The 25000-nt window shown below is 42.2% G+C and overlaps 2 protein-coding genes and 1 long non-coding RNA gene across 3 annotated transcripts in view; 1 reads left to right on the forward strand and 2 right to left on the reverse strand.

The window, feature by feature from the left end:
* The window catches only part of LOC115434540 (heat shock 70 kDa protein 12A-like), a 10043-nt gene extending 9208 nt beyond the window's left edge, over positions 1 to 835 (reverse strand). The window contains exon 1 of the mRNA XM_030156525.1: positions 773 to 835. Coding sequence (XP_030012385.1) covers positions 773 to 835 — 63 coding nt within the window. The remainder of the gene's footprint in view (positions 1 to 772) is intronic.
* A 1902-nt stretch (positions 836 to 2737) lies between these two features.
* On the forward strand, positions 2738 to 8318 carry LOC115434541 (heat shock 70 kDa protein 12A-like; the record flags this gene model as incomplete). The annotated part of the gene is given in 10 exon segments (XM_030156526.1): positions 2738 to 2831; positions 3449 to 3553; positions 4358 to 4507; positions 4510 to 4615; positions 5157 to 5217; positions 5220 to 5262; positions 7642 to 7709; positions 7711 to 8115; positions 8117 to 8159; positions 8162 to 8318. Coding segments are annotated over 10 exon segments (1191 nt in total), but the record flags the coding sequence as incomplete, so codon positions are not given.
* Positions 8319 to 20636: 12318 nt separating this feature from the next.
* LOC115434555 (uncharacterized) overlaps positions 20637 to 25000 on the reverse strand; it is an 8996-nt gene continuing 4632 nt past the window's right edge. Inside the window, exons 2-3 of the long non-coding RNA XR_003937552.1 lie at positions 23869 to 23874; positions 20637 to 20733 (exon numbers count right to left, since the gene is read on the reverse strand). This is a non-coding gene — a long non-coding RNA (uncharacterized LOC115434555). The remainder of the gene's footprint in view (positions 20734 to 23868; positions 23875 to 25000) is intronic.

Here is a 25000-nt window from a genome sequence, read left to right on the forward strand (position 1 = left end):
GTCTGGTTGGGTTTGGGTTAGGGTTGGGGTAAGGGTCAGGTTCTGGGTTAGGGTCTGGGTCGTCTGGGTCAGACCCTAACCTCAACCTAGACCCAAACCTGGATCTGAATCAGAGTCTCTCAGCTGGAGCGTCAGTCTGGATGATCCTGGGTCCTGGTCTAACGTCTGCTTCTGCCTCCTGTTCTCTGCTGTTTGTTTGTGTTTGTTTGTTGTTGTTTGTTGTTGTTTGTGTGGTATGTCTCCAGGTAATGCTGATGCTTTCCTTCTTCATCTCCACACTAAATGCATGAACGTTGGTTCACAGGCTGTTGCAGTGCCCCCCCCCCCCTTCTGTCCTCCTCTAGTGTTTCTGTTTGTTTATAAAAACCATCTGTTCAAATATTACACCCATCAGTTATCACAAATAACAGATGAATTCATCAGAGTATAATCAGCCTTTTAACACCAGAATAAAACCATCTGCTAACCAAAGGATGTGAATCACAACAGCCTTTTCCTGAAGAACAATGAAAACTAGAAGCACTCAGAGAGCGCAGACCTCCGCCAAGGCAGATCAGTGCCCCCCCCCCAATCACCACCAAAATCTAATCATGTCTTCCTTGTGCCAGTATCAACATTTACTGAAATTTTCATCCAAATCTGTCCATAACTTTGGAGTTGTCTTGCACACAGACAGACAAACTGGCAAAAACACAACCTCCTTGGCGGATGTAATTAAAGCCGCAAGCAGCAATGGGTGGGGCCTTGCACCGTATGGTCCGCCTCCCATCACTGTTGACACTTGAGCTCCAATCACACCTCCCCCTCCCAGCTCTTGTACAAGCAGTTTCGCCATTAGTATAAACAAAAGTTATGTAATACTCATTATTTAGCATTTTTAACTAGGCTTTTATTTTGAAAAACTGTACTGTGTGTGTGTGTGTGTGTGTGTGTATCTGTGATAAAGAATCATTTTTACTGAATCAAAATTGTATGGGGGGGGGGACTGATCTGCCTTGGCGGAGGTCTGCGCTCTCTGAGTGCTTTTCTACTTCATTGAGTGTCTTGAATGTAACAGTAAGTCATGGTTGTTGGTGCGTTGTCATGGGAACAGCTGACCTCAGTGCAGTCGGACAGAGCTGTTTCCTCTGGACTCTGTTTCCTGTGTGGGACAGGAAGGTGTGGCTGTGCGGTTTTACTGGACTTCCTGTTGTCAGAAAGTCAAACTCAGGTCATTGGAAGAAAACCCTGGGCTGGGCGGAGTCAGTGTGGCTGGGCGGAGTCAGTGAAAAGTCCACTGACTCAGGACTGGATCAACTAAGACCCCAAAGTCTGGAATTTTCCATGTGTGGTTGAACTGTGTTCTGTGGGGATTTACTAACAGTGACTGGACCAGACTGGACCCTTTGGGGCTGGACTGGACCCTGTGGGGCTGGACTGGACCCTGTGGGGCTGGACTGGACCCTTTGGGCTGGACTGGGCCCTTGGGGCTGGACTGGACCCTGTGGGGCTGGACTGGACCCTTTGGGGCTGGACTGGACCCTGTGGGGCTGGACTGGACCCTTTGGGGCTGGACTGGACCCTGTGGGCTGGACGGACCCTTGGACCCGTCCTGTGGGCCTCATGTTTGTCGTTCCTGTTCTATTTTTTTCCTCTCATCTGTTTTTCATAGTTTCATCTTGTGTCTTTTCTTCTGTTTTCATTTTTACCTACACCAAGGAGGTTCTGTTTTTGCCAGCGTTTGTCTGTCTGTCTGTGTGTCTGTCTGTGTGTCTGTCTGTCTGTCTGTCTGTGTGTCTGTCTGTCTGTCTGTGTGTCTGTGTGTCTGTGTGTCTGTGTCTGTGTGTCTGTCTGTCTGTGTGTCTGTCTGTGTGTCTGTCTGTCTGTCTGTGTCTGTGTGTCTGTCTGTCTGTCTGTCTGTCTGTCTGTCTGTGTGTCTGCTGTCTGTCTGTCTGTGTGTCTGTCTGTGTTCTGTCTGTCTGTCTGTCTGTGTGTCTGTCTGTCTGTCTGTTGTGTCTGTGTGTCTGTGTGTCTGTCTGTGTGTCTGTCTGTCTGTCTGTGTGTCTGTGTGTCTGTCTGTCTGTGTGTCGTCTGTCTGTCTGTCTGTCTGTCTGTGCTGTATGTGTCTGTCTGTCGGTCTTGTGTGTCTGTCTGTCGTTGTGTTGTCTGTGTGTCTGTCTGTGTCGGTCTGTCTGTCGGTGTCTGTGTGTCTGTCTGTCTGTGTGTCTGTCTGTCTGTGTGTCTGTCATTCGTGGTCTGTCTGTTCTGTGTGTCTGTGTGTCTGTCTGTCTGTCTGTGTGTCTGTCTGTCTGTCTGTGTACTAGATAACTCAAAAGTTCTGGACGGATTTGGATGAAAATTTCATAAATGTGTGACACTGGCACAAAGGAAGAAATGATTATTTTGGTGGTGATGGGGGGCAGCCCTGCCTTGGTGGGGGTCTGCGCTGTCTGAGTGCTTTTCTAGTTTCATGTGCATTATTTTTGGCCGTAGTTAAATCCACATAGAACCAGTTTTATTGTGTTAGACTTCAGATAAATCCTGTTTTCAGGTGCACCTGTATGAACAGTTCATCTAACCCTAGTGCTTCTGTTGGGAACGTCTGTTAGTAGGCATGAGTACTAAGGCCCCCCCTTACCTTTTGCCCCCCCCCCCACCTGCCACACAGCCCAGTCAGCTTCCACTCTTTCACTGCTGTCCTTCTGCGCCCCCCCCCCCCACTGCTGTCCTCTCTCTCACATGCTTGTCTCTCTCTTAACCATCAGCTAAAGAACATGTCCGACGCAACAGGCAGAGCCGCACCTTTTTGGTGGAAAATGTCATAGGAGAGCTTTGGTCGGAGCTGGAAGAAGGTAGAGTCTGTTTTTCTTCTCTTATTCTTCTCCTTCAGCTGAACTGCTTCTACTGTTTCTGTCCTCAGCTGTTGCTGTTTCCGCTGTGCTTTGATCTGCTTTATTTCACTGTTATCTGTGAACACAGGACCATGTTCACTGAGCTCCTCTCATGCAGACGTCCTGTTCATGAACACAGATTTATTTACAGCAGGAACACACATGTCCTTCTGTCCTAAACTGTCCATATTTAGATAAACCTGTTCCAAACACAAATGTGGAATGTTGGTTTGTCCATTCAGTCCCTGCTATGCTGCTGAGTTTCTTTCTTCTGGTAGATGTCAGATAGGACATGTAAAGGACAGAGGCTTCAGGACTCCAGCTGTGGTGTTTCTAAACCCACTGAACTCATCGACACAAACATTTACCTCCAACGCTTCAAAAACTACAGAATATACATTCAAACAAACACTGAAAAGGTCTGAAAAACCAGTGAATATACCTGTGGAATATCTGTGGACATCCCATAATATCTGTAGACGTCTGCCTTATCTGGTCAAAGCCTGTGTCTGACTGGTGTGTGTGTGTGTGTGTGTGTGTGTGTGTGTGTGTGTGTGTGTGGGTGGTGGTGTGTGCAGGTGACCGTTACGTGGTGGTGGACTGTGGAGGAGGAACCGTAGACCTGACTGTGCATCAGATCCGACTCCCAGAAGGACACCTGAAAGAACTGTACAAAGCCTCTGGTAACGCAACACACACACACCACACCCTCACACACACACACACACACAAATATATACAAATATATATATATTTATTTATTTATTTATATACACATACAGGGTGGGGAAGCCAATGTACACTGAACATTTAGTTGTTTTTTCTCAGCAGACACTACGTCAGTTGTTTTGAACCCAAACATATACTGATGTCATAATCATACCTCACACTATTATCCATACCTTTTCACAAACTTTTGCCCATATGAGTAATCAGGAAAGCAAACGTCAAAGAGTGTGTGATTTGCTGAATGCACTCGTCACACCAAAGGAGATTTCCAAACAGTTGGAGTGTCCATAAAGACTGTTTATAATGGAAAGAAGAGAATGACTATGAGCAAAAACTATTACCAGAAAGTCTGGAAGATACTATTAAAGAAGAATGGGAGAAGTTGTCACCCCAATATTTGAGGAACACTTGCACAAGTTTCAGGAAGCGTGTGAAGGCAGTTATTGAGAAAGAAGGAGGACACAGAGAATAAAAACATTTTCTATTATGGACATTTTCTTGTGGCAAATAAATTGTCATGACTTTCAATAAACTAATTGGTCATACACTGTCTTCAATCCCTGCCTCAGAATATTGTACATTTTGCTTCCCCACCCTGTGTGTGTGTCTGTGTGTGTGTGTGTCTGTGTGTGTATATATATATATATATATATATATACACACACACACATATATATGTATGTATGTATATGAGAACTTCCGTTGACCATCACAACCCTGTGGTTCTTGTGGCTCTTGTGGTTCTTGTGGTTCTCCAGGGGGTCCATACGGCTCCATCGGGATCGACTATGAATTTGAGAAGCTGCTGTGTAAGATCTTCGGTCAGGATTTTATCGACCAGTTCAAGGTCAAGCGTCCGGCGGCCTGGGTCGACCTGATGATTGCCTTCGAGTCCAGGAAGAGGGCGGCGGCCCCGACAGGACCAACCCCCTGAACATCAACCTGCCCTTCTCCTTCATAGACTACTACAAGAAGTTCAGAGGACACAGTGTGGAGCACGCCCTGCGCAAGAGCAAGTGAGTCCACTACAAAAGACACAGGACACAGAAGATAGAACAGAAACAGGAGAAAGAACACAGGACATAGAACACTAGGAATCCTTCAGACTCAGAAGTCTAAGATACAACAGGATGTAAGTCCACTTCAGTTCAACCCGTTAGACCTGTGGGGCCTGTGGGACCTGTGGGACCTGTGGGGCCTGGTGGGACCTGTGGGACCTGTGGGACCTGTGGGACCTGTGGGGACCTGTGGGCCTGTGGGACCTGTGGGACCTGTGGGAACCTGTGGGACCTGTGGGGCCTGTGGGACCTGTGGGACCTGTGGGGCCTGTGGGACCTGTGGGACCTGTGGGACCTGTGGGACCTGTGGGGCCTGTGGGGCCTGTGGGGACCTGTGGGGCCTGTGGGACCTGTGGACCTGTGGGACCTGTGGGGTTCATTAGTGCGTTAACTCTGTTCACTGTCTTCATGTGTCTTTTCTGTTTCATCGTCCACGCTGTCGGTGTCATTTGACAGTGACTTCACCTGACCTCCCATTTCCACTCTCTTTTTTCCACAGTGTGGATTTTGTGAAATGGTCGTCTCAGGGGATGCTGAGGATGAGTCCAGATGCAATGAACTTCCCTTTTTCAAGCCCACCATCGACCACATCATCCAACACCTGAGTACGTATTTAGCAGGAAACCACATGTCAAACTCATTGAGTTCAGTTCACATTCAGCCCAACTTCCATCTCAAGCGGGCCCAAACCATTCAAATTATAGCATAAAACCTAGAAACAATCACAACTCCCAATTTTCTCTTCATTTTACTGCAATAAAAAATATTAAATTATGAAATATTGCATTTACAAACTATGTTTCACAAAAAAGATGTGACTAACCAGAAAAATTTGAATTTCTGAAGAAAAATAAGCCTAAATTTGAACAATATTCTGCCTCAACTTGTCCCTTGTACATTGTGTGTTACACACAGTGTTACACAAACATTATATGGTTGAATTTTGAAGTTTGGAATGTGTAACTCAATAGAATAACATCTACAGTATTATGTGTCAACTTATTCACACAACTTACAAATCCACAAAAACATTTAGTAACAGACAGATATTGTTAAAATTGTACGTCATTTTCAGGTTGTTCACATTTTATTGTAAGGGTTATTAGACTATTATTGGACTTTAGACCACACTGGGCTCAAACCAGTTCAACACCACAGACTGGTCAGATCTTCAGTGTCATTTTTGCACTCCATAAAATCATGCCGCGGACCGGATTGGAACCTTTGGAGGGCTGGTTTTGGCCCAGGGGCCGCATGTTGGACACCTGTGCAGTAAATCACATGTGTCAGCTGAGGTCCAGCAGGTGGACTGGGGTCCAGCAGGGTTAGGGTTAGCCCTAGTATTTAAAATAAATTATAGATTCTGAAGGCTCACCCACAGACACGTCAGGGGTTAAAGCGTTAACCCAGTGGTTTCCAACCTGCTTTTACTCCTGACCTCATTTTACATCACACGTTTCTGTCGACCCCAGACATTTAAAACGGAGACTTTTTTTTTTTTGCTGAAATTAATTTGCTTTTGATCCTGTAATAGTTTTTCTATCCTATGTTGCAAGGGTTCTAATAGGTTTTGGATTTTCATTCTAGTTTAGTTTTATTTAGTTTGGACTTTTTTTCTCTAATTCAGTTCATTTTAATTCATTTTTAGAGCAGGTTTGGATAGTTTTATTAGTTTTCATTTTTTTTCTCTAAATGCTTAGTTGTAGTTTAGTTTTAGTTTAAGTTGTAGTTCAGTTGTAGTTCAGTTGTAGTTTAGTTTTAGTTTAAGTTGTAGTTTCAGTGTAGTTTCAGTTGTAGTATTAGTTGTAGTTTCAGTTGTAGTTCAGTTGTAGTGTCAGTTGTAGTTTAGTTTTAGGTTAAGTTGTAGTTTAGTTGTAGTTCAGTTCGTAGTTCAAGTTGTAGTTCAGTTGTAGTTGAGTTGTAGTTCAGTTGTAGTTTAGTTTGTAGTTCAGTTGTAGCTTCATTGTAGTTTAGTTGTAGTTCAGTTGTAGTTCAGTTGTAGTTCAGTTGTAGTTCAGTTGTAGTTCAGTGGTCTCTTTTCTCTTCTTCTCTGTGCTCCTATTCAAATCAATCCCAGACAGGACTCTGCTGCTTTAGTCTCCATGTTTCCAGGTAGAGTGGGGACCAGAAGACGACTGGAAACCACAGTGAACACAAGTGACGGAGCAAAAAGTGTCGTATGGAGACAGCACAGAAAACTGAGAGACAAAGAAATCCATTTAACATCAATCTGACATTGACAAAGACCAAAACCAAGGGAATTTGATCTGTAAATTTTATGTTTTAGTTAGTTTTATAAACACATAATACAGTTTTAGTTAGTTATGTTTTTTTTCTTTTAATTAAAGTTTTATTTATTTCAGTTCACGAAAATGTTTTTACAATTCTAGTTTTGGTTATTTCGTTAGTTTTCGTTACGATAATAACCTTGGTTTCCAGTCGTCTTCTGGTCCCCACACTACCTGGAAACATGGAGACTAAAGCAGCAGAGTCCTGTCTGGGATTGATTTGAATATGACGACAGAGAAGAAGAGAAACGAGACCACCGAACTACAACTAAACTAAAACTAAACTAAACTAAAACTAAACTAAACTAAACTACAACTAAACTAAACTAAACTAAACTACAACTAAACTAAAACTAAACTAAACTAAAACTAAACTAAACTAAACTAAACTAAACTAAACTACAACTAAACTAAACTAAACTACAACTAAACTAAAACTAAACTAAACTAAAACTAAACTAAACTAAACTAAACTACAACTAAAACTAAGCATTTAGAAAATAACAAAAACTAATAAAAACTATCAAACCTGCTCTAAAAACAAATTAAAATGTACTGAATTAGAGAAAAAAAGTCCAAACTAAATAAAACTAAAGTAGAATAAAAGTCCTAAACTGTTCTACCCTTGGTCTGCCACAGGTGGCGCTGTTGGGATGGAACGGTCATGTTTGTTCCTGTGTTTTTTTCCTCCTGTAGCTGAGCTGTTTGAGAAGCCGGAGGTCAGCGACATTAAGTTCCTGTTCCTGGTCGGAGGTTTCGCTGAGGTCGGCGCTTCTTCAACACGCCGTCCAGAAGATGCTCCAGGGCCGCAGCCGCATCATCATCCCCCACGACGTGGGCCTGACATCCTCCAAAGGCGCCGTCCTGTTCGGCCTGGACCCCAGCGTCATCAAGGTGCGCCGCTCGCCGCTCACGTACGGCGTGGGCGTCCTCAACCGCTTCGTGGAGGGGAAGCACCCGCCGGAGAAGCTGCTGGTGAAGGACGGCACGCGCTGGTGCACTGACGTCTTCGACACCTTCATCGCTGCCGACCAGTCGGTGGCGCTGGGCGAGATGGTGAAACGGAGCTACACGCCGGCCAAGCCTTCGCAGCAGGTCATCGTCATCCACGTCTACTGCTCCGAGAGGGAGAGCGTGGGCTTCATCAGTGAGTCGGGCGTCAAGAAGTGCGGGGACGCTTCGGTTGGACGTTAGTGGGACGGAAAGCGCGGGCGGGCGAGGCGCGAGATCCAGACGCTCATGCAGTTCGGCGACACGGAGATCCGAGCCATGGCGGTGGACGTGTCGACGGGGCGCACCGTTAAAGCCAGCATCGACTTCTTAAGCCATTAAAGAGGAGGAGACAGATGTTAGATGTAGAGGAGAGAAAGAGTACCGCTAACATCAGACACAGAGAGCAGAAAAAGAAAACAGCAAAACTATCACAGACAGTGGAAACAGTGGATGAATGTGGAAGTGGAGGGTGGGAGGGGTGGGAGGAGTCAGTGGATGGGGTGGACGGAGGTCCTCTGAGGTACTGCAGTGGGAATGTGTCGTCCATCAGCTGTCAGGGTTAGGCTAGGGTTAGGGTTAGGCTAACCCTGACCCTGACCCTAAGCCTGACCTACAGTGGCCCAGAGGTGCAACAGCCCAAAAAATTATCCACTATATATTTTTAGAATAACTTTATTTTAGTGCATCGACCTCCGCTTCCGGTGGGTTCCTTCGTTAGCATTAGCCACATTAGCTTAAAAATTTTCAGCCTATGCTTTTATTTTTTGTGGTGGCCTTGATTTTAAATCAGGAGACCTTTTGGGTAAACAGCGCCCCCGTTACTGAAAACGTGGATGATGCTTTTGGGTTTTTTTTCTTATAGTGGATCATTTTTTGGGCTGTTGCACCTCTGGGCCACCGTACTAACCCTAACCCTTCAGCCCTTTTCTTGGTTTGGAAGTGCGGCATTATCCCAAAACCTGAACTATTTCCAACTGGAAGTGAGAGAGCCATCAGCAGTGACGCCTGTAGACCAGGGTTCTCAAACTGCTGTTCTTTCAGCTTCCACATTCAGTCTGATCTGATCTGCAGTGGACCCAACCAGGAAGAGAAGAACAGAAGAACCCAGAAAGAATGACAACTGACACTTTATGTCTGTGTTTGAGTGCAAAAAACCCATTAGATTACGAAAATACTTACTTTTATAAACTATTCATATAAAACAGATGTCAATAACCTGAAAAAACTGACATTTCCTTAAAAAAATAAGTGCAATTTTAACAACATTATGCCTCAACTCCAAAGACACTAAACACTGAGGAACAGGAAGAAAAGAGTTCAAACTGGACTGAATTTAATACAGACATTTCAGGTTGGACACATTTGTTCAGGTTAGTCACATTTTATTGGTACAGGAGAGTTTGGAAATGGAAAGAGTTTTCATAGTTTAATGTGATTTTTTGCATGAAAACAAATGCAGTGTTTCCACTACATGGTATCGACTCGACTCGGCCTTTTTGTGTTTCCATTACAAAAAAGGACCTGGAATCTGGTACCTGGTACCTGGTACTAGTTTTTTGGTCTCTCTTCCGCTGAGGTTCCAGGACTGGGGACCAGATGCTAAAAGGTGACACTGTTGTAAACACTGCAGACCTCTGATTGGTCAGAGTCATCTGTGTGACCCGCCCTTTTACGAAAGCAGATGCAGAAGTTTCCAGTAAATCTGTCAGTAGGTGAATCCACATGAGGACAGTCTGGAAAACTACACCATGGTTTGTCCAGGAGGTTCAGACGGAAAATTCAGTGTGAGTTTGACAAGACAACAACCCAACCAGTGAGTTTATCAGCGACTCTGAGCAGAGCACACAGAAGGAACGCGCTGCATCGCTATGACGACCAGGTACTGTAAAGAGGGTAGTATCTGTAATGGAAACGGTCTGGAATAGGACCTGGTACCAGAGTGGAGTCGAGTCGGTTTCCATGTAGTGGAAAACGCAGCAAAAGACAAACATTTGCAGTTGTCATTATTTACAGACATAATGTAAATTATTATTTCCACCAAACCCAGTAGTAAATCTGCAGTCGTTCTTTTGTGTGGGTTCTTCTGCTGTTCTTATTGGACTGTAGATCAGATTGGTCTGGATGTGGAACCCACACTAACATGAGTTCCACAGCCTGGACTGTGGAATTTATACACTCTTTAAATTCATCCCAGGGGTGGGACTGGAACCTTTGGGGGGACACATGTTTGACAGCCCTGCTGTAGATCAGGGTGAATTAGCAAAGTGCAAAAATTCATGTCAAACTCATGTTAGTGTGGGTTCCACATCCAGACCAATCTGATCTACAGTCAAATAATAACAGCAGAAGAACCCACACAAAAGAAGGACTGCAGATTTACTACTGGGTTTGATGGGGGAAAAAAATTACATTATGTCTGTAAATAATGACAACTTCAAATGTTTGTCTTTGTTTTAGTGCAAAAAATCACATTAAATTCTGAGAATCTTTCCATTTCCAAACTCTCCTGTACCAATAAAATGTGACTAACCTGAACAAATGTGTCCAACCTGAAATGTCTGTATTAAATTCAGTCCAGTTTGAACTCTTTTCTTCCTGTTCCTCAGTGTTTAGTGTCTTTGGAGATCTGATCCAGAATGCACATGGACTAATGAGAAGTGGAGGAAGAAGACTGAGAAAATTACACAGATTTTTCTGAAGAAATTTCAGTTTTTTCAGGTTATTCACATCTTTTTTATTTGGATCGTTTATAAAAGTAAGTATTTTCATAATTTAATGGGTTTTTTTGCACTAAAACAAAGACAAACATTGTCAGTTGTCATTATGTACAGGTTTTTCTGTTATGTTCCTGGTTGGGTCCACTGCAGATCAGATCAGACTGAATGTGGAACCTGAAAGAACAGGAGTTGGACACCTGTGCTGTAGATGATGACCCACTCCTACTGCTGCTGCTGCTCTGTGGAAACGCTCCTTCTCTGCGTACACTAACGTACACTCATTTCACACCAGGTTCATTTTCCGCCCAAAGGCCAGAAAAGCATGCATGTGCAGAGTCATGTGACCCCACACAGACGGACGGACGTTCACCGTCACATTATTCTGTTATTAATAGTGTTGATTTTCAGCAATAAGCACTTGTTTTTCTTCTTCTTCATTTTTTTCATCGGTCTGAAAATATCCCACTCGTCGTTCCTGGTGAGTCTTACAGTTCCTGCTCTGAACCCTTTAAGATCCACCAGGTCACAGGGAAATCCACTTTAGGACAAAAGGGATTCAGATCGTTAACCTCGCAGCATAATTACATAGGTCCGATTATTTCAATGATGAAAAAAGAATCAGCAGTTTGATGAGCGTAAACTTACACAAACAGTTTGGACACAAATATGACTTAATGAGGTAATTATGGTCCGAGGCTAACGACATGAGCCATTAATGAAGCCAATAATGGAATAACAACCGATGACATAATAACAGGCGATAATGTAATAAATTTGCTATTTTTAAAATGTAACAGGCCAATAACGTAATAGAAGTCCTGAACCGATAACGTAATAACTTTTGGACAATAACATTGTAACTTGTTACATTATTGGCTCAGTTATTACATTTGCAAAGAATTTTTTCTTATCAGGCCTAAGGATGGAACCATATGAAAATGTCATATCATGGTTATTGTGACTAAAATTATCACAGTTATCATTATTATCGCGGTATTATTGAAATTGTGCTGAAAATGTTCAAAAAGTACTGATACACACACTGAAATAATTTAACCAAGTTGGATTTAAAAAATAAATAAACAAATACAATAACAGTCCCACTGTCCCTTCTGTGTCAGAAACATTCAAATATTAACCCTTAGTGGTCTGAGTCTATTTTGTCTGTTTTTCAGTCCTTTGATTTGGCCTTTATATACTATAGAAACAAATGTTTACTATACCCATGTTTGGGATCTGTTTTTTTCAGCACAACTTCATCTATATCATCTGTCTATTATTTTTTCACTTTAACCTACTATAAAACATAAAAGGACAGAAAACACAAAAAATATAAAATCCGATTTGAAAAATGTATATAATTATTGCATAAATAACACACAGATGGTTAATGAACCTTTTCACAGACTTTAAAAGTGAATATTGGTTCCAAATATTAGGAATAGAAAATTAAAATTATAATAAATTCAAACTATACTCAAATATTTGACATAAAAGCAGATCTTTACATAGGGTTTTTTCCCCTAAAAGTGTGGTAATCAAACACGGTTATCATGAGAATTAGAATTTAAACGGTAGTTATATCACTAATCAGGCCAATAACGTAATAACCAGCCAATAAGTTATAACGTTATTGGTTCAGGACTATTATTACGTTATTGGCCTATTACATTTTAAAAATGGTAGATTTATGACCTTATCAGCCATTATTACGTTATGGGTTGTTATTCCATTATTGTCTTCTACAGCTGTGTTTACAGTCGGAGTGTCGTTAAAGTTGTGTTTGTGTCACATGTTAAACAGAATCTAGAAGGTGTGTCCTTTCACTTGTACGAGGGAAACTGGCATTAGGACGTCCTTCCTTTTTTGGTCTGGACACACCACTGGACATTAGGGCTGTGTATGGACAAGAATCTGTCGAAACGATACAAATCAATACTAGGATCACAATACGATATATCACGATACTGTTAAAAAGACAATTTTTTGTTTGTTTCTTTTTTAAAAATGATTATTTCCTGGAAGAGTTGAATTCCAGCAGAAATCTGCACAAATACTAAACACATTTTTATTTGATCCCAACAGGATCTAATGTTCTATCACCAAATGTTCCTGTGTTCAAACTGAAATTCTGTTTTACAGACATTCCAGTTTCAGATCCTGTTCAAATGTTCAGATTCTATTAGTTCACAACTAACATCAGAACAGGATTTGAGTTCAATCCCAACAAAGGAACGAACATCTGCCTCTCAGACAGAAAAAAGTGCTATTAGGATGTTTCATATAACCATTATTTAATAAAAGAGTGTTAAAGAATAATAAATAAGATATAAACAAAGAAAAACAAAAAAATAAAATGAACCTCCACCATATCAGCATTTGAATAAATACCTAAAAATATCAATACAGTACTTTTTAATATTGATACAGTATTGTGAAATGAAATATTGCGATATATTGCAGAACCGATACTAGACATGTAGAACTAAAATCGGACTTTTTTACAAACTCAATCATGACCTTTAAAGTCGACCCAGTCAAACCTGAACCCACTAATGTGAACCCTCTGCAGCTCAGTCTGAACAGTCAAGTACAGCCGTCAAACGTTGCCTTTCTGTCGTTTATGCTTCTTGTGGTTCTTAGACGTCCACAGAATGTCCGTGGAAAACGTAGAGGCCAGGTGACGTTCTGCACCAGGACGTAGACCGGGCCGTGCACCCAGGTGTTAGTCTGTCCATCCATCCGGTTTGTGACTAAACAGTCTGGAACTGGGCCGATCACTGTGAAATATACACCACCTGTTCTATACCGACCAATCACAAGTCTGGGGGGCGGGCGTTTCGCAATGCATCATATACAGTGACTTGTTTTTGTCGCGAGTCAAAGTTCCAACTCTGCAAATCTCCGTACAAGTGTTGTTTTTTTTACTTGATTCAAAAATGCAGATTGAATTACAGATGTAATTAGTCACTTATTTAATTAATTAAGCCCTTTAATTACTCACCTGTATTCTCTTTTTTTTTCTTCTACTTGTCTTGTCCTTCATCCTAACAGCAGAATGGTAGTCAGGCTCCTTTTGGTGCTGAACACATTTGCTTTGGCAAAGTAGATGAAGCTCCCTTTGATATTTGACTGTCTTTATTATGAGTTTTGTTGAACCACATTTTGATGCCGGACCTGACATGGGGGGGGGGGGGGGGGCAAAGACCCTTTGCAAGAAAATATCAACAATACAAACAATAACCACCATGATGATAATTATAATGGGAACAATAACTAGAACCAGAACTATACTTGTCTTTTTTCTTTTGTTCAGACAGGTCTAGTTTTTACATGTTTCCTACTTGACAGTTTCCACTGTGACTCCAGTCTTCCTCAGAAGTGTCATCCAACGTGCTGCTGACATGTCATTTATCAGCTGGTCAGCTCGATGGACCAATCAGAGCCTGTCGAACTGACCGTGCCTCCTCTGAACAAAAGAAAAAAAGAAAAGTATAATTATGTCAACAGAAGACAAAATAAACGTCATTAGCCTAGAACCAGAACTGAGTAAAACTGGGCAGAAGAGAGAGAAACAAAACAAAACAAACAAAATTACAATAAAATAAAATAAATACATCAGACCTATTAAATGATGAATATAAGAAAAGAAAGCATGAACAGAATATCATACACACCGTCTGCCCAAATAATACCAGGAACAAATCCACACATTGATCTCATCTAATCACCTGTATTCTTAAGTTTCTCTGACAAAAGCATCTTATCTGGGATTGGTTTATCAGCACCTGTTAGTCCCGCCTTCATATTTGGATTCAAGCCCCATGATTCCAGACGGAGACAGACGGATGGACGGATGGATGGACGGATGGACGGATGGATGGATGGACAGATACCTGAGGTGCAGGCTGGTCCGTTCAGTTCTGTAAATACACTATTTACATTTTGTACAGATTTGTAGTGGCGCTGTGTGTGTGTGTGTGTGTGTGTGTGTGTGTGTGTGTGTGCTTCCACATCAGCGTCTCTGTTGTTTTTTTTGTGTTTTTTTTCCAGTCGTAGTATCAGTCTGAGGCAGGTTTAATTGTGGTGCTTCATTCATAATGAGAGACTGGATCACTTATCTTTATATATTTTTTTGCAGTCACAAAAGAAACTTGAATACCTCAGTCCTTAATCACCGTTCTGTGTGTGTGTGTGTGTGTGTGTGTGTGTGTGTGTGTGTGTGCTGTCTATTAATGTCATTATTGCTCATATCTAAATGTCTCCAGTTCCCCTTTAAACAGATCCGTCCAGTTGTGTTCATACTGGTTTAAAATCACATCTTACACATATTTTCCACCTTTTTACAAAGAACTTGAGAAGTTCACGTTGTGTGTGCGTGCGTGCGTGCGTGTGTGTGTGTGTGCGTGCGTGCATGTGCATGTGCATGTGTGTGTGTCTTCCTTCCAAGGCCAGTTGTGAATCAGCTCCAAATCCCAGCCCAGTTGTTCATGTTCAGTTCAGTCCTAGTGGGTTTGGTCATGAACCCTGCTTCTACAGGTGCATCTAAACCAGGGTTCTAAACTCCTGTTCTTTCAGGTTCCACATTCAGTCTGATCTGATCTGCAGTGGACCAACCAGGAAAAGAAGAACAGAAGAACCCAGAAAGAATGACAACTGACAATTTATGTCTTTGTTTTAGTGCAAAAAACCCATTAAATTATGAAAATACTTTTATAAACTATCCAAATAAAAAAGATGTGAATAACCTGAAAAAACTGACATTTCCTATAAAAAAAAAAAAAAACAATTGCAATTTTACCAATCTTCTGTCTCCACTTCTCATTTGTCCATGTGCATTCTGGATCAGATCTACAAAGACACTAAACCAGTGTTTTTCAACCTTGGGGTCGGGACCCCACATGGGAACACCTAGAATTTCTAGTAATTGATAAAAAATTAAAACTTAACTAATAAAAATTTACATTATATAACCTAAATGTCCTCTAAAATTAACGGTTATTTGCAACATAGTATAGCAAACTATTACATGATCAAAAACAAATTAATTTTAGCCAAAAAATGTCTTTGTTGTGAATGTCTGGGGTCGCCAGAAATGTGTGATGTTAAAATGAAGTCAGGAGTTAAAAAAAGGTTGGAAACCACTGGACTAAACACTGAGGAACAGGAAGAAAAGAGTTCAAACTGGATTGATTTTAATACAGACATTTCAGGTTGGACACATTTGTTCAGGTTAGTCACAGTTTATTGGTACAGGAGAGTTTGGAAATGGAAAGATTTTCAGAATTTAATGTGATTTTTTGCACTAAAACAAAGACAAACATTTGAAGTTGTCATTATTTACAGACATAATGTCATATTTTTTTTCCATCAAACCCAGTAGTAAATCTGCAGTCCTTCTTTTGTGTGGGTTCCTCTGCTGTTCTTATTGGACTGTAGATCAGATTGGTCTGGATGTGGAACCCACACTAACATGAGTTCCACAGCCTGGACTGTGGAATTTATACACTTTGGAAATTCATCCCAGGGGTCGGATTGGAACCTTTGGGGGGGGGCCACATTCAGCCCCCCAAAGGGCCACATGTTTGACACCCCTGAACTACACTGTGCTGGTCTAGGACCTAGGATCCCGTCCATTAGGGTCTAGACCTGGGATTCTCATCCAGTCCAACCAGACCAATTAAATGTGTGTAACGAATTCACCAAACACAACGAGCAGCACAAAATGACACCGTTGGACCAGTCTAGGGATGTAACGATTACCGGTATAGCGATAAACGGCGGTAAAATCACAGATGGTTAGTATTACCGTTTAAATTCTAATTCTCATGATAACTGTGTTTGATTACCGCACTGTTAGGGGAAAAAACCCTATGTAAAGATCTGCTTTTATGTCAAATATTTGAGTAGAGTTTGAATTTATTACAATTTGAATTTTCTATACCTAATATTTGGAACCAATATTCACTTTTAAAGTCTGTGAAAAGGTTCATTAAACATCTGTGTGTTATTTATGCAAGAAATTATATACATTTTTCAAATCAGATTTTTTTTTTGTGTGTGTGTGTTTTTTGTCCTTTTATGTTTTTATTGTAGGTTAAAGTGAAAAAAATAATAGACAGACGATATAGATGAAGTTGTGCTGAAAAAACAGATCCCAAACATGGGTATAGTAAACATTTGTTTCTATAGTATATAAAGGCCAAATCAAAAGGACTGAAAAACAGACAAAATAGACTCAGACCACTAAAGGTTAATATTTGAAGGTTTCTGACACAGAAGGGACAGTGGGACTGTTATTTTATGAATTTTTTTTTTTTTTTAATTTCAAAATACAACTTGGTTAAATTATTTCAGTGTGTGTATTAGTATTTTTTGAACATTTTGAGCACGATTTCAATAACTAATGGCATTGTACCCATGGTGCCATTGTACGATAGCGCCCTCCTGTGGTGCAACAGCGGGACATCAATCGGACAAACACAGAAACGTCCATTATAGTAGGATACCGTGATAATAATGATAACTGTGATCATTTTTTTTCACAATAACCGCAATATGAAATTTTCATATGGTTCCATCCCTAGACCGGTCCTGTTTGAATACCAGCGCATGTCGGCTGAACCCGACAAATACTGACAGACAGATGTGTAGCTCACTGCTGCTGCTGCTGCTGCTGCTGCTGCTGCTGTTGTTGTGTTTTGGGGAAAGCACAGACATGTCCAGTGTTTGAGTGCTGGGGTTCTGTCACTCATATTAAGGCTGAAGAAGGTTCACAAACTGAACCAACTGTGAACTGGTATCAGTCACTGACAACAGTCCATGACATAGTTTGGACTCAACTGAACCAGAACTGTCCAAGAACTGGGATTGAACCTGCAGAACTGGGGTTGAACCTGCAGAACTGGGGTTGAACCTACAGAACTGGGGTTGAACCTGCAGAACTGGGGTTGAACCTGCAGAACTGGGGTTGAACCTGCAGAACTGGGGTTGAACCTACAGAACTGGGGTTGAACCTGCAGAACTGGGGTTGAACCTACAGAACTGGGGTTGAACCTGCAGAACTGGGGTTGAACCTACAGAACTGGGGTTGAACCTGCAGAACTGGGGTTGAACCTGCAGAACTGGGGTTGAACCTACAGAACTGGGGTTGAACCTGCAGAACTGGGTTGAACCTACAGAACTGGGGTTGAACCTGCAGAACTGGGGTTGAACCTACAGAACTGGGGTTGAACCTACAGAACTGGGGTTGAACCTGCAGAACTGGGGTTGAACCTGCAGAACTGGGGTTGAACCTGCAGAACTGGGTTGAACCTACAGAACTGGGGTTGAACCTGCAGAACTGGGGTTGAACCTACAGAACTGGGGTTGAACCTGCAGAACTGGGGTTGAACCTACAGAACTGGGATTGAACCTGCAGAACTGGGGTTGAACCTGCAGAACTGGGGTTGAACCTACAGAACTGGGGTTGAACCTGCAGAACTGGGGTTGAACCTACAGAACTGGGTGAACCTGCAGAACTGGGGTTGAACCTGCAGAACTGGGGTTGAACCTACAGAACTGGGGTTGAACCTACAGAACTGGGATTGAACCTGCAGAACTGGGGTTGAACCTGCAGAACTGGGGTTGAACCTACAGAACTGGGATTGAACCTGCAGAACTGGGGTTGAACCTGCAGAACTGGGGTTGAACCTACAGAACTGGGGTTGAACCTACAGAACTGGGGTTGAACCTGCAGAACTGGGGTTGAACCTACAGAACTGGGGTTGAACCTGCAGAACTGGGGTTGAACCTACAGAACTGGTTCCAAATTGGCGTCGACACTTTGTTTGACCAGCCTCGAAGGAGAAGGAGGCGTTCAGGACCGATCAGATCCGCTAAAGATTTGAGACTCACATTAAAGACGTCAGCCCACGTCAACATCTGCTTAATTCAATGAGAAGAAACAGATTGAAGATTGACGTTGAAGCGGCAGCGTCCGGTGTGGAAGAACCGTTCTGATGGAGGGAACGTTTAGGTCACATGACTGATCAACACCACAGCTATGGTATTATTGGTGGAGGCCTGGGCCATGAAAACACAAAGACTGGACGGGCTCAAGCATCACCCTGACCCTAACCCTGACCCTATCTATAACCCTGACCCCTAACCCAGACCCAGAACCACCACTCAGTTTCAGTTAGCAATAATCAGACCAAGTTAAAGTCATGTCTAAGATTGAGAATGAGCTTTAAGTCTTGAAGTCTGAATTTAAAGAGTGCCTAGCATTTACAAAATGTGATGTCAGGAATTAGTCAGCGCTATTGGCTCATGACCAGCTGATGTGACATTAACTGGAGTCAGTCAGTCCATAGCTGTTCTTCAAACTGTACTGAATTCCAGGGGCATTACTGTGACTCGTCTATGATCAGCCTCTGCTCCAACAACCTTCATCTCGTAGCTTCCCCTGCACAGTTTTTGCACATATTTGCTGTTTGTTCGGTCGTACTGGAGGCTTTGGTACATGAAGGGGATACTCGCTGGATGATTGTTTTGTTCGTGGCACAAAGCTCTTTCAGTGATGCTTTCATTAGTGGTTTGTGGAATGATGCAACACCATCAGAACATCAGCTGATTTGACTTCGGACCTTCGCTGTCAGTATGCATCAAACAGTTCTTCCAGTGGTTTCCGTTCAAGTCCACTTCCTTTTGGGTTCTATTGGACAGGAAGTGGACAGAAAGTCATGCCCCCTTCAGATGACAGTTTTTAGTCTGGTTTGGTTGGTCACGGTGTCAGATTAGGTGATTAGAGCGATTCGAGGTTCAGACCCATGACAGTAACAGGATGATCTTGGACCAATCAGAACCTGTCATAGGAGCTGAAAGGTGTAGGAACATAAAGAAACTAAAGCCGCGTTTCCACTACCTGGTACTGGCTCGACTCGATTCAACTCGGCCTTTTTGCATTTCCATTACGAAAAAGGACCTGAAATCTGGTACCTGGTACTAGTTTTTTGGTATCACCTCCACCGAGATTCCAAGACTGAGGACCAGATCCTAAAAGGTGACGTGTAAACACTGCAGACCACTGATTGGTCAGACTCATCTCTGTGACCCGCCCTTTTACAAAAAACAGATGCGGAAGTTGACAGTAAATGTAGCGGTAGGTGAATCACATGATGACAGCCCACAAAACTACACCATGGTTGGAGGAGATTCAGTCTTTGGTGGCCGACGTAAAAATTCAACATGAGTTTGACGAGACAACACGCAACAAACAAGTTTATCAGCGACTCTGAGCAGACGACACGGAAGTAACGCGCCGCATCGCTATGACGACCTGGTAGCTGGTACCTGTAAAGTGGGTAGTATCCTGTAATGGAAACGGTCACCAGGAATAGGACCTGGTACCGGAGTCGAGTGGAGTCGAGCCGGTTCCATGTAGTGGAAACGCGGCATAAGTGGTCCAAGGAATGTGTATCATGTAAACAAGGTTCAAATAAGTTGTGCTTCTGTTGTCCATGTCATGGACGAGACACATTGTGGAAGGCCAACAGTCTTCTAATATACTCATCTTTCTGCCTGGAGTGTCAGTTACCATTCATTGTTGGTGTTTTTCCACCACATGGTGCCGGTTCGGTATCACTGGACTCTAAATGCCTTCTTCAGTTTGGTGATAGAACCTGCTGATTTTGTTGGCGATTGAGGTTACAGGCAAGTTCAAGCACTGGCAGGAGAATCTGTGGGGGATACAATATCCAAAGAAATGATACTGACAAGTCATAGGCCCAATCCCAATTCACCCCTTGCCCCTCCCCCTTTAACCCCAGTTCTAAGGGGTAGTGGCATAAACATTCCTCTCTGAATGGTCCAACCCTTCCAGACCTGTTCCGTCATCATCAGTCATCGATGTCACTATAAACAGATGTTCGAACTTTGTTTGCGACAGAATTCTCCATGTGGTCAGCAGCTGGAACCATCTGTGTTCCATGGGCCTTCGGACATCTGTTTACGTCTATCAACCACAAACCACCGCACTAATGACATCTAGAACACACTGAAACCACATTAAACAGACAATCACATGATTCAGTTGTTTCTGTTTCAGAAAATAGGTACATGAGTGTGTTTAATCGGGACACCCTTACCCCTTCACGCAAATGTGCAGAATTAAGGGGGAGGGGCCCAGAGGTGAAATGGGATTGGGCCATAGTCACTTTTTCAACCCATAGCAATAGAATTAGAGCTACTTCTGTACCATTTTTGACTGAAACTAGCTTTGCAAGAGCACCTCAGATTGCCCTTTTTCTTCTTCTGTTCGTATGCAGTCGTCACTACTGTGCAAGAACTTCAAGGTTCAAGGTTACTTTATTTATACCTGTGGGTAAATTTGTTTTGCAGACATAGTGATTGCTTTTGGCATTACAGCAACAAAACATACATTGAACCTGTTCGGCAGGTACTGGATCGAACGTCATCTGAAAGCTCAGTGTTCCATGGTAACATCAGTGTGTACCTCTACAGCTACACCTCCACCATTTGGGAAGCTGTTGTCAGAATAGATCCAAAGATTTCCCTCTTTGCTTCTACGTACGATCAGCAGATGCAGTACATAAGACCGACTGCAAACTGGATTGAAACGGTGTACTCTGAACTCGGCATTACAAAAAAATAATAGGCAATACGTTAAGCCCTCCATGTGAAGGACACCGAGGCCTTACAAGTCCACAGAAGGTGACGTGAACAGATTAGGGTGGGTCTTGATGAACCCACTGGTTGCACTGGTTCCAGTAGGTCCAGAATGTGTTAGCTACTATAGCGCCCCCTAAGTCCAAAGGAAATCCAGAATGCTGCACTTCCTTGCTCGCTTTAGTGTTTACAGTCACATATATCTGATTTAATCAACAAGTGTCAGTATTTCACATCGGTGCATTAAAGTCTTGAAGCATTTTGAACTGGAAACATATCGCTACGAGAAATACTGGAATTCAGCGTCAGCAGCTAATGTGCTCATTTGGCTAAAGACCTTGGAAACCCCAGCAGATAGATAGATAGATATATACGAGTAATTCTGTGATTTTTTGAAGATCTCTGATGCAGTTTTTAAAAGTACTTTTTAGCCTCGATTCAATGCGATCGGATCGAGGTTTATCTCGCTTAGTGTCGATGCGCAGGCTTCAGCGCCCTCTGTTGTCACTTTTGCTGTAATGCATGTTTCGCACGTCTCACATAGGAATGACAGACAAACCGACTGCTTTTACTAATACACGAGCTCGTGATGACGACGGCGATGATGACGGCGATGACGACGGTGTCTTCAGCCTCGTTGTAAGGGTCGGAGTTGACAGGATCGGAACTTCACATTCAAATACACGACTAATAACCTTCTACACACGTCTGTCCTCTAAAAGATGACTCTATACTCAAAGGGTGAATCAGAGGGAGTGAATAACACAAGTGTTTCTTAGTCTTCTTAATTACTAAATGATTCCGATGTTTTTCGTGCAGCTTTGACCTTACCCGTGTGCACAGATATGGTTAAATAACAGCTTTCTGCCTAAAGCTCAGATGAAGTTCTCGTCTTACAGACTTGCGTAGCTGACGTTAGCTTTGTGCTCGTGGTGTCAAAGGCAGCACTGGCCTTTCCGTCCGTCAGTCTGGAGTCTGTTCGGTGGATGTGGTCTGAGGTTAGCGCTCTAGCCCGCTTGCATCATGTAAAATATCTGCTTAATACTATCTAACCTATACAATAATTCTGAAAACTTTAAAGTGATTGAGCTTGTAGTTAAATCATCTCAGACACTCTGGAAAGGCTTCACTACACTTTTTTTGTTTATTTAGTTGTTTTTCAATGATGCAGTATTTTTGTTATTATTATTGTTATTATTTCAAATGTTGAGTTACTGAAATGTCTTGTCCTTGCAATTTTCACGCAGTAATGGATGTATTTTGGTCAATGCCAGGTATCCACTGTCAGACTGTCACCAATAAAATAAATGTGTATTTCAAACAAACCCACTGGTGTTTGACTGTGTTTTGTGCTTCGGTTTGGAGGAGGGTCCTTTCAAATGTAGGCTGGATCAGGACCCTCCGGACATGTTAGGGTGGGTCTGAATCCAGGGGTTTTAGGATCAGTATTAGGGCAAGAATCTGGTGATACGATACAAATCACAATACTAGAATCACAATACGATATATCATGATACTGTTAAAAAGGCAATTTTTTGTTTGTTTCTTTTTTTAAAACTGAATATTTCCTCAAAGAATTGAATTCCACCAGAAATCTGCACAAATCCTAAACACATTTGTATTTGATCCCAACAGGATCTAATGTTCTATCACCAAATGTTCAAACTGTGTTCAAACTGAAATTCTGTTTTACAGACATTCCAGTTTCAGATCCTGTTCAAATGTTCAGATTCTATTAGTTCACAACTAACATCAGAACAGGATTTGAGTTCAATCCAAACAAAGGAACGAACATTATTGAATAAAAGAGTGTGAAATAAGAATGAATAAAATATAAACAAAAAAGAAAAACAAAAAACTAAAATGAACTTCCACAATATCTGCATTTGAATAAATACCTAAAAATATTGATACAGTACTTTTTAATATCAATATAGTATTGTGAAATGAAATATCACGATATATTGCAGAACCAATATTTTCTTACAGCCCTAGTCAGTATGTGGACATGTTCACATCTGACCTCTAAGGACTTAAGTATATCTTCCTGTGTCCAAAGCAGGAAATGGAAAAAAAACAGCCAAAAACATCACATTAAAACCAAAATGGTGGACTTCCTGTCAGGTGTAAGGAAACAGTCCAAGAAGGTTTTTTTTTTTTTTTTTTTTGTACTTGGATCTGATACTAGTGTCTATCAGAGTTGGTAGTCAGTGGTTGTAATGGAGGAACCGCTGACATTGATCTGAAGCCGACAGATCCATGAACAGTCACCAGGACCAACATTTTCCACTCAGAAGGTCTTTAAAGAAACCCAACCAATCTGAAAATAATTCAGGTAACTTTGTTAAGGTCTAAGTGCAATAAGTGGGACAAAAAGAGTTTATCCAAACCAAACTGCTGGGTGTGCATCACAGGTACAGGAGCGGAATGGGTTAGGGTCTAGGGTTAGATAGAGGGGTTAGGGTCTAGGGTTAGGGTTGGGGGGTTAGGGTCTGGAGCAGTGGTTCCCAACTTGTTTTTACTCCTGACTCCATTTTAACATCACACATTTCTGTCGACCCCAGACATTCAAAACAGAGACTTTTTTTTTGATAAAACTAATTAGTTTTTGTTTCTGTAATAGTTTTCTGTCCTCTGTTTCAAATCCAGGTTAATTTCAGAGGACATTTAGTCTGTATAATGTCTATTATTGTGGACATTTAGTCTGTATAATGTCTATTATTGTGGACATTTAGTCTGTATAATGTCTATTATTGTGGACAGAGGCAGTAAATCCAGGTGTAGATTACTGCACAAAGGCTCAGGATCTGTCCAGTCAGTCCAGCTGGGATTTACAAGGAGGACAATTAATACTGAACAAACAAGAACTGAAACTATGAATTATGAAAGAGCTGCAGCATCTGAAACTGACCACAATGAACATGTGACACAAACAGAACCACACATGGACAGACCCACAGATAAACAGAACCACACATGGACAGAACCACAGAAACAGAACCACACATGGACAGAACCACAGATAAACAGAACCACACATGGACAGAACCACAGACAAACAGAACCCCACATGGACAGAACCACAGATAAACAGAACCACACATGGACAGAACCACAGACAAACAGAACCACACATGGACAGAACCACAGATAAACAGAACCACACATGGACAGACCCACAGAAACAGAACCCCACATGGACAGAACCACAGATAAACAGAACCACACATGGACAGAACCACAGAAACAGAACCACACATGGACAGAACCACAGATAAACAGAACCACACATGGACAGAACCACAGAAACAGAACCACACATGGACAGAACCACAGACAAACAGAACCACATATGGACAGACCCACAGAAACAGAACCACACATGGACAGAACCACAGACAAACAGAACCACATATGGACAGACCCACAGAAACAGAACCACACATGGACAGAACCACAGAAACAGAACCACACATGGACAGAACCACAGATAAACAGAACCACACATGGACAGAACCACAGACAAACAGAACCACACATGGACAGACCCACAGATAAACAGAACCACACATGGACAGAACCACAGATAAACAGAACCACACATGGACAGAACCACAGACAAACAGAACCACACATGGACAGAACCACAGATAAACAGAAACACACATGGACAGAAC

The sequence above is a fragment of the Sphaeramia orbicularis genome, chromosome 15 (genome assembly GCF_902148855.1).
Source record: "Sphaeramia orbicularis chromosome 15, fSphaOr1.1, whole genome shotgun sequence".
NCBI lineage: Eukaryota > Metazoa > Chordata > Actinopteri > Kurtiformes > Apogonidae > Sphaeramia > Sphaeramia orbicularis.